This window comes from Panthera uncia (genome assembly GCF_023721935.1).
Source record: "Panthera uncia isolate 11264 chromosome B2 unlocalized genomic scaffold, Puncia_PCG_1.0 HiC_scaffold_24, whole genome shotgun sequence".
In the NCBI taxonomy this organism is placed as follows: Eukaryota; Metazoa; Chordata; class Mammalia; order Carnivora; family Felidae; genus Panthera; species Panthera uncia.
The window spans coordinates 21654956-21667684 of NW_026057580.1; the positions used below are offsets into that span (position 1 = coordinate 21654956).

The 12729-nt window shown below is 40.2% G+C and overlaps 1 protein-coding gene across 2 annotated transcripts in view; it reads left to right on the forward strand.

The window, feature by feature from the left end:
• Positions 1 to 12729, forward strand: part of LRRC1 (leucine rich repeat containing 1) — a 136276-nt gene that overhangs the window by 82582 nt on the left and 40965 nt on the right. For both annotated transcript variants that reach the window (XM_049653839.1, XM_049653840.1), the window contains 2 exons: positions 3482 to 3560; positions 7856 to 7945. In XM_049653839.1, coding sequence (XP_049509796.1) covers positions 3482 to 3560; positions 7856 to 7945 — 169 coding nt within the window. The remainder of the gene's footprint in view (positions 1 to 3481; positions 3561 to 7855; positions 7946 to 12729) is intronic.

Sequence of the window (12729 nt, forward strand, 5' to 3'; positions counted from 1 at the left end):
AAAAAGGGAGATTGACTGTCACCAGTTAGTTAAAACTGTAACAGATCTCACAAAGGTGAAGTCTGAGGAAACTGAGAGTGGGGGAATCCAGCCTCATCTTGGGACTCATGGAACATGGCCCTGAGGATATGACATTTTAGCTGGGTATATAAGCATAAGTAGATGTTTTCCTTCTTTAGTTTTTTATTCTTATATTTTTAGTAACCTGTAGCAAACTGGTACTCAGGACTCTTCACACCACACCATTGCCTTCCTTGCCTATACCTTTTTTCTTTCTTTCTTTCTTTCTTTCTTTCTTTCTTTCTTTCTTTCTTTCTTTCTTTCTTTCTTTCTTTCGTCTTTTCCCAAGCAAATACATTTCTTTTTCTTCCAAGTTCTGAATGTGCACATGATGGAAAGAAATGGTCTTGGGAGTCAGGAGACCTGTGTTCTGTTTGCCGATTTGCTACTTCTCCTGTGTATGCAAGCAGTATCCTAAGGAGCGAATGCCTTCCTATGAGCCAGACCTCTCTCTGTCAGCTTTGTGTGGACTGAGTCCAGCTGTATTCTCTGGAAATTGTTTTTGTTACTCTCAGATCTCCAGATTCTAGCCCAGTCCTGATCAGAGTTTCTCACAGCCGCTTTTCATGTGTTTCCTTGATAGGCCATCTTCCCAAGCTTCAGGTCTGAAGAGTGTTAAAGACTTGTACCTAATGGACATACATTTTTCTCTTGCTCTGTTTCTATGCTTTTTTTTTTTTTTTTTGGTCTTAGAGCAGCAAGCTGCTGTAAAATTTGTATTTATGTGTCTGGCTTGATCTTCTTCGGCCCTTGTGAGGTAACTAGTATGGCACGTGCACCTCTTTCCTTAGTCTTATAAAAACTGCTCACCAAGACCTGAAGTAGTGGCATAAAAGGGACTGTCATGGACTGCACAGGACAACTGGCATCTTTCAGACCAAGGAAAGCCATGGTGTGTCATTTCCTCACTTGCCTGGAAAGCAGTGCTTACTTTGTAATGGATGTTCATTCATTCTTAAGCACAACAGTTCTGTGATCCCAGCATGGGAGGGTCAAACAGTGAGATAGTCCTGTATGATGAGGAAGTCATTTCATCTCTCTGAGCCTTAGTGTCCATTTTGTACAATGGAAATGAAAATAATTTATTTTGAGATGAAATAAGGTAATGTATGTAGAAGGACCTTCCAATGTATTTGTACCTCAGGGCCCACAAATATTCGTGTATTTTAAAAATCCGTTCCAGGGGCACCTGGGTGGCTCAGTCAGTTAAGCATCAGACTCTTGATCTCAGCGCCAGTCTTGATCTCCCAGCATAAATTCAAGCCTCACATTGGGTTCCACACTGGGTGTGAAGCCTACTTTAAAAAAAAATTCTAAAAATCCATTCCAGACTCAACTGTGTGTGTATGTGTGTATGTATGTATAGCTATTATATTTATGAAACTGGGATCAGAGTGTTTGCTCTTTACTACCTCATATGACCGTACAAGGCAGAGAATAGGTGACGAGAATGTTACCACAAACTTAAATGATTTTGGCTTTTAAATTTGAACGAAAAGCTTTTATGGAGTTTCTGATTACTTTGTGGTTGCTGGAGCAAGGCATCCTTTTTTCCCCCAATTTCTCCCTTCCCTCCGCCACCCCTAGTTTAGAAACAGTAGGTATGTTTTGGCTCAGCTTGCATTTGTAGAACTAGTAGAAGAAACCTCATGGGACCAGGAGAACCTTTTCTGTTTAGTCCTTCTTCATATTAGTATGTCCAAAATAAATGTATTCTCGAAATCAAATGCTATGAAATAAACCTTTAAAGCCCTAAAAGCTATAACCCCACATTTCATGCCAAGAGAAAGGAATTTTAACAATTTTTGGTCATTTTAAATTCATAATATTTAGTAGCCAGTAAACATAAGGAAAAATATTCAGCCTCATTAGTAATAAAAGGAATATAAAACAAAATGTTGCCAGACTATTTTTACTAATAATACAGGCAGTTTTGAAAGTGTAAGAGAGAAAGGAGGAGGAGAGATGTTGAATCGGACACCTTGTGCAGGGTGATGGAAGTATAAATAGATATAACTTGGCCTCCTCTGAGGCAATTTAATAGTACTTATCAAGGACTGTACGGTTGTTAATGCCTTCCATGCAGTAATCACAATTTTGGGAGCTTAGCCTAAGGAAGTAATCAGAAATGGATATAAATATAAATATAACATCAGGAACTTGGAAACAACCTAAATGTCCAACAATAAGAGATTGATTAAATGAAGTCTGAAAATGTATGCAGTGGGTTTTCTGCCATGAAAAATGGCAAACTGTTTGGACAAATAAAGACAGGAAAGATTTTGTAAAATGTGCAGTGGAAAAAAAACAAATCAGCATGAACTTATAGTTTTTTGAAATATAACATGTTTATACACACTGTATGTGTGCATGTATATGAGGACAATGAAAAAAAAGACATCAGAGTAAAACATTATCTCTCGGTGATGGAAATGTTGGTGGTTTTTATTTTCTTTGGACTTTTCTGAATTTTCCAGGTGGTTACACTTATAATCAGAAGGAGAAAGTCCATAATTTAAAAATGCATACTCTAGAATGCAGTGTACTGACACAACTATGTGAACATGTAAGAAAAAAAAAGCTGAATGGGAATTACGACAGAATACCATCAATGACTTTTGATAGGGTGATGGGACTTGGTGGTGGTGGTGTTTGTTTGTTTGTTTGTTTTTTCCAGTTTCATTGAGAAATAATTGACAATCATCACTGTATAAGTTGAAGGTGTGCAGCATGATGGTTTGATTTACCTATATCGTGAAATAATTACCACATTAGATTCAGCTAATATCCATCATCTCATATAGTTACAGTAAAAAGAAAAGAAAGGAAAAAAAATCTTCTACTTGTGATGAAAACTCATAGGATTTACTCCTTTACCAATTTTTAAATACATTACAGAGTAGTGTTAGCTGTAGTCACCATGTTGTACTTACATCCCTACTACTAATCTTTCTTATAAGTGGAAGTCTGTACCTTTGACCACCTTCATCCAATTTTTCTCCTTCCCTCACCCATTGCCTCTTGTAACCACAAGCCTGACCTCTTTTTTTGTGTGTTGTTTTTAGTTTCGTTTTTAAGATTCCACATATAAGTGAGTTCATACATTGTTGTTTTTTTTTTTTTTTCTGACTTATTTAACTTAGCATAATGCCTTCAAGGTCCATCCATGTGTGTTGTTTTTAATATTTTTTTCTTTAATGTGCTTCTACTCAGAATATGTATCTTCCATTAGGAAAGCAAGTTTTTTTTTTTGAAGGAAAGCAAGTTTAAATAATTGTAGAAAAATACTTTAGAAATCCATGCCACATTTGAATAGAGATAGTACTTACTAGATATTCTCTTGTCACTGTGGTCCATCTTGAGGATGGTGAAAACTGTTAACAATGGTGGTAAATGATAGATGTTTTCTTTGCTCCTACAGATATTCCTGAAATTCCAGAAAGCATCTCATTCTGTAAAGCACTACAGATAGCTGACTTCAGCGGAAATCCACTGACGAGGTAACCTTTCTGCCTGCTTTTCTGTATGTAGTACTAAGGATATCCTTTTTGGGAACCAAGCCATGAATACAACCTGGTTACCCATTGTGTAGGTACCTAGATGGATGGCTGTCTTTATCAAGGATGATTGACCTTCATAGAGATTTATTTATAAATAGCACTGTGCAATGAAGGGCACACTGTGCTATTGATGGAACATTGAAAGGATATTGGTAGGGGGTCAGGGGAGGCACAGTGGAGTGGACAAAACAGGAGTGAGAAGTGCATTTCTCAAGCAGTATGAAGCATTGGAGTAGTTCATAAATCCTCTATTGCTTATGTTGTCTTGTAGGATGAGACTGAGTTCTGAATTCCCAGAAGAGCTTCCCCTATAGTTATCCACGGAGAAGTCCTAATAAGGGATATTTTTTCCACCCCAGTAACGAAACATATTACTATCTTAGCTTTCCTCTAATTCTCCCTTTAAAACAAACAAACAACTCTGCCAACACCATTATTTCCTTACTTTAGCGATAGCTGTGAGGATTTCTTTGGGTTTATTCCTCTAAATAAAGCCACCTTATCACTGTTTTACTACCGATGCCAGCCTTGCCCGTTCTGGTATGACGCAGCACATTGCCTGGGCACAGCTGAGCCACCCTCCTCGTGGCTCCTGGCTCAGTCATGAGGCCACTGATAACTGGCTTCCAGGTTCCTGTGTTGCCAGGTTAGCTGAATTGTTGCCTACCTGGCAATTCAGAGATGATCCTGAGGAAAAGTTCCAGATGTGTCTCTAGGCCAGGTAGGTTCATATCTAAGATTTCTAAACTCTGTTAGCAACCTCAGGAAAGAGGTACTTTTCCCTCTTCCCTTCTGTTTTTGTTTTTTTGTTTTGTTTTTTTGTTTTTTTTTTAAGCATATAGGAAAATTGAGATGAGATTAAAATTTGGGATACATATTGCCCATATGAAAATTACTTGGGTCTTCTTGGGTATGGAGTGCTGGAGAATGCCCATTTAGTGTTGCTTTTGCCATTTCTGCTATTTTTAAGAAGTAAATGTTTTATTTTTAAAATTTTTTTAGTGTTTATTTTTGAGAGAGCGCATGCGTGCGAGCGCTTCGAGCCAGCAAGTGGGGGAGGGGCAGAGAGAGAGGGAGGCACAGAATTCCAAGTAGGCTCCAGGCTCTGAGCTGTCAGCACAGAGCCGGACACGGGTCTCGAACCCACAAACCATGAGATCATGACCTGAGCCAAAATTGGATGCTTAACCGACTCTAGGCACCCTGGAGTCAATGTGTTTTACAAAATACTTTTGGGATGCCTGGGTGACTCAGTCGGTTAAGCGTCCGACTTTAGCGCAGGTCATGATCTCATGGTTTGTGAGTTTGAGCCCCGCATCGGGCTCTGTGTGACAGCCTAGAGCCTGGAGCCTGCTTCGGATTCTGTGTCTACCCCTCTCTCTTCTCCTCCCCTGTTTATGCTCTGTTGCTCTCTCAAAAATAAACATTAAAAAAATTTCTTTTTTATTTTTGTCTTTTGAATTTCAGTAACTATATTACTCATAACATCTATTTTTATGAAAAATAGTAAACGTAGTAAGCTCTAACTCATCTCTGTCCTCAAGTCTTGTCTTCTTTCTTAACCATTGTCCACACAATTGTCCCTCTTCTTCAAACCTTTCTGGAGCTCCCTGTTTCTATACGATAAAGTGGTGTCTCCTCCAGGTGCTATGCAGCCTTCCCTGCCCTGTATCTGACCTTGGCCTATCTTTCCATGTTCATTGCTTTCGGTTGCCCGTGTCAGACGTCATGCTCTACTGTTACAGAGTGCTCATAGGTTATTTATTTCACTCTCCTCTTTTTGTACTCCTGTAAGGTGTACACGGTGGGGGGGGGGGTGGTGGGTGGGCATTATACTTCTTTGGGAAGTCTTTTCTTACTCTGCACAGTCCCCTCCTCTGGCCTTCCATTATGCTCTGAGTTTTTCCTAACACTTTAAATTTATATATTTTATTTTATTAAAAAAATTTTTTTAACATTTATTTATTTTTGAGAGACAGAGGGAGACAGAGCACGAGTAGGGGAGGGGCAGAGAGAGAGGGAGACACAGAATCTGAAGCAGGCTCCAGGCTCTGAGCTGTCAGCACAGAGCCTGATGTAGGGCTCTAACCCACGAACCGTGAGATCGTGACCTGGGCTGAAACCAAGAGTCATTCTCTTAACTGACTGAGCCACCCAGGCACCCCCCTTGAAATTTACATTTGAGTTATCACCTTGACCAAGACTCCCCAATTCGACTGAGAAAGTTTACTTGTATTCTTCTATTATTGTTTTATCTCCAGCCCTACCTTAATTTCTGGAATGGAATAAGCACTTTCTAAATGGCTGTTGAACTGAACTAAGCTGTTTATCCTTAAGGCAGCTTGTAGGGTTAGGCAGCTGGGAAATACTATTATGCTGCCTTGGAGGATTTTTTTTTTTTTTTTTTTTTTTTTTTTTGCCATTCAATTGCTTAATCCCCTTTTCTACCTCTTTAGTTTTCCTTTTCTAATGTCTGCTGACACATGGCTTTACCATTCTCTCAAAACTCTCCGACCAGAACACACCCACCCTGTAGGAGGCTTTACTCCGTTTTCCTCCTGGCCTCATATTTGGGAGGTTTCTTAAAGTAAAGTCTTTTTGATTTGGCAGGTGTACTCCTTTAAGAATTAGGACAACTTATCTGTGAGTTGAAAGGACCTTAAAAACGATTTGGGTTGACCCGCTTATGCTATGGCTGAAGAAACCGAGGCTGAAAGAGACTGAATGACCTTTTGAGATGACGCAGCCTCTGAGTGGCAGCTCCGGCTAGACTTCCTTTCTCCTAGCCTGCCGTCCACACTTCCTCCCCACACAGTGGCTTGGCACTTAACGTGAACAGCTCATAAAAAAGGAAATCATCTATTTCAAAATACCTTTTCCTTATATTTAAGAGCACTTTAGCTACTTTTAAAATTGTAAAATGATACGTACTTTACGGTGCAAACTCAGGCAGCAGGTAAGTTGCATCTTTTTAAATATGAATAAAAAATCTTACCCCTCTTACACTGTGGAAGAGGTTTCAACTTTGTAGAAAGTGTTTCAGTGATAATGGACTATAACTCTCATCTTGCAGGGCCTGGATTTGTTTTTGAAGTTTGGAATTACCTATATTATATGTGAAATAGTACCACAGAATTTATTATTTTTTAAATTTTATTAATTTTTATTTACTTATTTTTTTAAATTTATTTAGAGAAAGAGAGAGAGCAAAGGTGGGGGAGAGGGCCAGAAGGGGGTGGGGGAAGAGGGGGGGAGAGAGAGAGAGAGAGAGAGAGAGAGAGAGAGAGAGAGAGAGAATCTTAAATAGGTTCCATGCTCAGCTTGGGGCTCAGTCTTACCACCATTGCTTGGATCATGACCTAAGCCAAAATCAAGGGTTGGACACTCAGCTGACTGAGCCACCCAGCCACCCAGGTGCCCCTAGAGTTTTCTTTTTAAAAAAGGAACCTAGAAAGAGGAATGAAATGAAAGATTCTAATGTAGAGACTATCACTAAAGCAAGAAGCCCCCCTCCTCATTCCTACCTGAAACAATGAATTCTATGTTCTATTGTCTGTATTAGCAAATTTATGTATAAGGACCTTTGGCATTTTAGAAGCAATGAGATCTTTTTAACCCTATTTTTTTTTTTCCTCCCTAACTGGAGGTAACCATAGAAATACTGAAAGTAAACTTTCTTTGTAAGTTTTTAAATACTTTTATTTTGAAAACCTCACTCTTCAGTAGCATTTAAGGGAAGTATAAAGAATGTCCTTTTGTGTAGAACATAGTGAAGCATAATAATTATCTCAAGTGATTGGCATCTTAAGTCAAGTTAAAAGAAAATTATTAAGAAAGTAGCAGTTGCTGTCAATTGATCAGTTCTAAGTAATCCATAGCTTTGCTCTGGCTATTATAATCTACAGAAAAAAAGCCATTATTAAGCTACTGTCCTGTGTTTTATTATAATCTTCTGGGCTAAATCAGTGTTAGAGCTTGCGTATCTTTCCTGGGTTAATTATTCCTGGATCACCCCATCAAGTATTTTTCATGCCTCTGTACTTCTCGGTAAACTGAGTCTGGGCTTCTTTCCTTATCGATGTCTTCTATATAGGAAGACCAGGCAAATATGCCACTTAAAATGTAATTTTAAGTTATTTCAGTGAGAATATGGGAGAAATCATTATATTTGTGTCTGGTGTACACTCTATATGCACTTTTCTTTTTCAGTTAACATTTTGTTGTTGCTGTTTCAGATTGCCAGAAAGCTTTCCTGAATTACAGAATTTGACATGTCTCTCTGTAAACGACATCTCCCTGCAGTCCCTGCCTGAAAATATCGGCAAGTAAGTGTTTATGTGAGGACAGGAGAGTGTTTTCATCATCCACCCCAGCCTCTTTCTCTTTTACAGCTCTTATCTTTCTATTCCGAAAGCCTTTTACCCAATCTTTAATCTCATCCTCAAGAAAGATTATAGCGAGACTCCGGGGTTTTTGCTTTCGGTTGACCCTAAATCCCAGTGGTCAAAAGGGGTAATGCTACTGCGAAAAACCTAAATTTATTTGGACATGTCCTTCAAACTGATGGATTCCAGAGTAGTTAACTTAAGCGAAGAAAGTAGCACTGGTCATGTACGTAGTTAATAAATCCTGTTGGCAGCTACCACTCTCAGTACTTTGATCAAACATTTACGGAGTATGTACCCTGAACAACGGCTGCGTCTGCCAGTGTCTGTGCACCTCAGACCTGAGAATAGCGAGTAGGAGTGGTGTCTTTGGAGAGCAGACGTGGAATGGGGAGAGGGACACGGGATGGGATGGGCACACTTCCATGGTGCCGGCTTACAGGCTGGGGAGGACAGCCATGGCCAGAAATAAAATCCTTTGAAGAAAATGTGTGCGGGCAATTAAATGTTCTCTTACACATTCTCACAGATGAATTAATTGAATTAGCAGATCTTTTCCATACCTCCAGGACATCCAGTGGGTTAAATCAGGCTGACAGCTCATGCTTTACCACTTAAAACAAAAGTGCAACGTGGCCAGCCGAAGCTAGTGGACCAGTGTTCCCTAGTGTCATAGAAGGTTTTCCTTGTGTTCACGTGTCCTACCTGAGTTCTAAGACAAAACAGAAACTTTGGTTTTGAGAACTGCAGTGTATCTGACAGATGTCTGTTCTGCAAAGGGTCTCTTTCCAGAAATCTGTGGGAGTGGACTGCTTTTCATAGACAACTTTGCCCCCTCCTCTCCCTCCTATACAGGCGGAAGACAGCAGGCTGACCCCGGTTTGAGCCGGCAAGATCATGTTTTCTGAGATGCAAGCTGTTTAAACATGTTGCCAGTAGACTTGCTGATACAGATTTGTGTCCTTAATGTCTCAGGAGGGGAAGGGGACAGGAAGCCCCAGTATACTCTGAGTTGATGGTATCTGTTGCAGAGGAAACAATCATGTTTTACTGTGGGTTTCTTGACTTAGCACTTTTGCTGTATCAAGATTCACATATTTCTAATTAATATAATAGCCATTTATGTTTATTTATTTTTTTATATAATTTATTGTCAAATTGGTTTCCGTGCAACACCCAGTGATCATGCCAACAGGTGCCCTCCTCAATGCCCATCATCCACTTTCCCCTCTGCCCCCATCAACCCTCAGTTTATTCTCAGTTTTTGATAGTCTCTTATGGTTTGCCTCCCTCCCTCTCTGTAACTTTTTCTCCCCCTTCCCCTCCCCCATGGTCTTCTGTTAAGTTTCTCAGGATCCATATATGAGTGAAAACATATGGTATCTGTCTTTCTCTGTATGACTTATTTCACTTAGCATAACACTATCCAGTTCCATCCACGTTGCTAGAAAAGGCCAGATTTCATTCTTTCTCATTGCCAAGTAGTATTCCATTGTGTATATAAACCACATCTTCTTCATCCATTCATCAGCTGATGGACATTTAGGCTCTTTCCATAATTTGGCTATTGATGCATAGGGGCACTTGTACACCAATGTTTATAGCAGCACTTCCAACAATAGCCAAATTATAATAGCCATTTAAATGCCTAAACTGACTCCTCCTCCTCCTCCCCTTCCTCCTCGGAAGTCTCTGGAATCTAATTCCCTTGATACTCACCTTCCCATTCTTTCTTAGCCTACCACTGCCCACATGTTCATCCCTTCTATCCCCCCATTTATGTCTTTTTTAAAAAGGTTGAATGCTTTGAGAGAAAATACATTCTTTTTTTTTTTTTTAATAAGAGGGCCTTTCTCACTCCCCACTACATTGTATTAATAGAGAATGCTAGTTAATAGTCATTTTAGAATAAATTACATATTCTTTATTCCATCTTTTCTGTTAGTACGTGTACCTGTTTTTGCCAGTGTTCAGGATTTCTTGTGTACCTGCGTATCCTGTCAGTAATAAGGGTAGTGTTCTGTTTTGTTTTGATTGTAGTCTTAATCATCTTGTGTAACTGTTACAGCCTTATGTATACTGATTGCTTCCAAAACAAACTGTCACTCTGAACTTGAAGCCTGTGGTGAATCATCACCTAGGAAGTAAGAATATGGGGCAGATGAATGAATCAACTGATTCTTACTAGGTCAGTTTGTGAAAATAAATGGGAGATAGCGAGTTTCCTGTTCCTGGTTGTTAAAATATATACATATATATATATATATACATATATATATATATGTATATATTTTATATATTAATTAATATATATATTTTACATATATATTTTAACCAAAGCAAGAGATTCCATGATTTCTATCTGTTGGATTTAAGATTTTGCATACTAAAGTAACAGTGAGTTTTCACTTGGTAGAAAGAAGCAAAGAACAGACTCCGTGGAGAAGCTTGGGCACCCCTGGTGTCCTAGACCATGCCAGAAAGGCCCTTTAAGCAGTTGAGATGGCGAAATGTTGAGGAAATTGCATATATGCATAAGTGTACTACGTTTTAAGCAAATCCTTACTTGAAACTTACAAACTTTCCTCATGAAAACAATTCTTCAGTTTCCCAGAGGATTCCCAAACGGTTTCTGTAGGGCACTGAATCAAATATTTAGTAACCAAACAACTATTCAGAGGTAGTATGGTTTTATAAATAAGGCACACATATTTATTAAAAAAATTTTTTTTAATGTTTATTGATTTTTGAGAGAGACAGAGACAAAATGCGAGTGAGGGAGGGGCAGAGGGGGAGACGCAGAATCCGAAGCAGGCTCCAGGCTCTGAGCTGTCATCACAGAGCCCAACGCGGGGCTTGAACTCATGAGCTGTGAGATCATGACCTGAGCCGAAGTCGGACGCTCAACCGGCTGAGCCACCCAGGCGCCCCTGTAAGACATACATATTTCATATTAAAAAAAAAAAAATTTGAACACGAAATGGCTGCCATCTGAATGATCATACTTGCTGTTATCTTTGTAGATTCTGAAGTGGGAATTGTTGCATAGATTAACTCTGCTTATTTCTCATTGGTCAGATGAGTCAGCCACCTCAGTATCTGCCTTTTGAGCAACAGTGAGAATGGGACCTCGGTTTCTCTTTTTGGCACCTAGCACAGTACTTGGCATGAACTGGGAAAGCTGTGGATTTGTCCAGGTTATGGGCCCCTCAGGGAGGGCAGGAGCGTCCCGCCTGGAGGAGACAGCCAAGCCTTTATCTAGGGCAAGCTGACTGCAGTCGCCTTGAAGCTGGGGCCACCTGTGAGCATCTGCCCACTAGTGCATTTGGTTTGCCAGTGGTTGGTTAATGTGAAGAGCATTTGGGGGTTGATGGCAGAGTTGGAACTGGAGCACGGCCCCCCTGGTCCTGGTCCTGTGCTTTCTGCTACTTCATGCACCGCCACTGTAGCTCAGGTGGCTCTCATGGCCCTTTGGGAAACAGACACATTTTCTTAGTGCTCCTGGCCATATCTGATGGTGCCATTTATTAAGTAGGTAAGTCCAGCCAACATAATAAGTATTTTTATTCTAACAACCTAGTAGCTGTTTGAAAAAAATAATATACGTAAATGGAAAGAATATTTTTATTTCATTTTAATTTTTTTATTAAAAAATATTTTTTTAATGTTTATTTTTGAGAGAGAGTGAGACAGAGCACAAGCCAGGGAGGGGCATAGAGAGAGGGAGACACAGAATCTGAAGCAGGCTCCAGGCTCTGAGCTGTCAGCACAGAGCCCACTGCGGGGCTCGAACCCACGGACTGTCAGATCATGACCTGAGCCAAAGTTGGACGTTTAATTGGCTGAGCCACACAAGCACCCATTTATTTCATTTTTAAACGTTGCCAAATATTTGCTGTAGGATGTGGGTACCTGCTGGACACCACTCAGCCTCTCAAAATGCCACCCCTTTTCCCTTTCCACATTGATTTTTCACCTGGTACTTACCGTTTGTCCCTGGCAACCCAGCTTTGCAAAGACATGGTGTCCTTGAAAGGAATGTCGTGCTGTCCAGTGTGGAAATGGAACGACATGAGCTCGTGGTTCACGTGGTGTCTAACGCCTGTTGAGTGCTGCCATGTCTGTCTCAAGTGTAAAGTATTCTGCGGTGTTCCTGTGAGTCAGTTGCTGCTTCCCTGGGTACCTCAGTACACGATGGCCATAAATTGTTGCTTCCTGAAATCCCCGAGCGCACTGTTAGGAATCCTGCGGGGTGCAGATCATTCGCCATTGACGTGTGGGAAGAAGCCAGCGTCACACAGGTCGCAGGTCGTTGCACTTTCAGGGAACTGCCGGGCACTACAGTCCGTGTCCTACACTCACCACGTGGCTGCACAGCAGCCACCCTCAGTGTGGCTACTTGGATGAAGCAAGTCTCTCACATAGTAGAATCCCTATAATACTTTTTGGTGACATGAAGAATGATCATGAAGATCTTTTGAACCATAAAGAAGTATACTGGTTACCTCATGCAGAATCACACATCTTTCTTTTACTAAAGAGTAAGAATGTCCCAGATTTGGCCCTTTTCTGTGATGGCACGTTAGCATAGTACCTTGTCCTTTAAAGTAAAGTTGATGACAATAGCCAAAGTATGTAAAGAGCCCAAATGTCCATCGATGGATGAATGGATAAAGAAGATGTGGTGTATATATATGTATATATGTATATACCTGATGGAATAT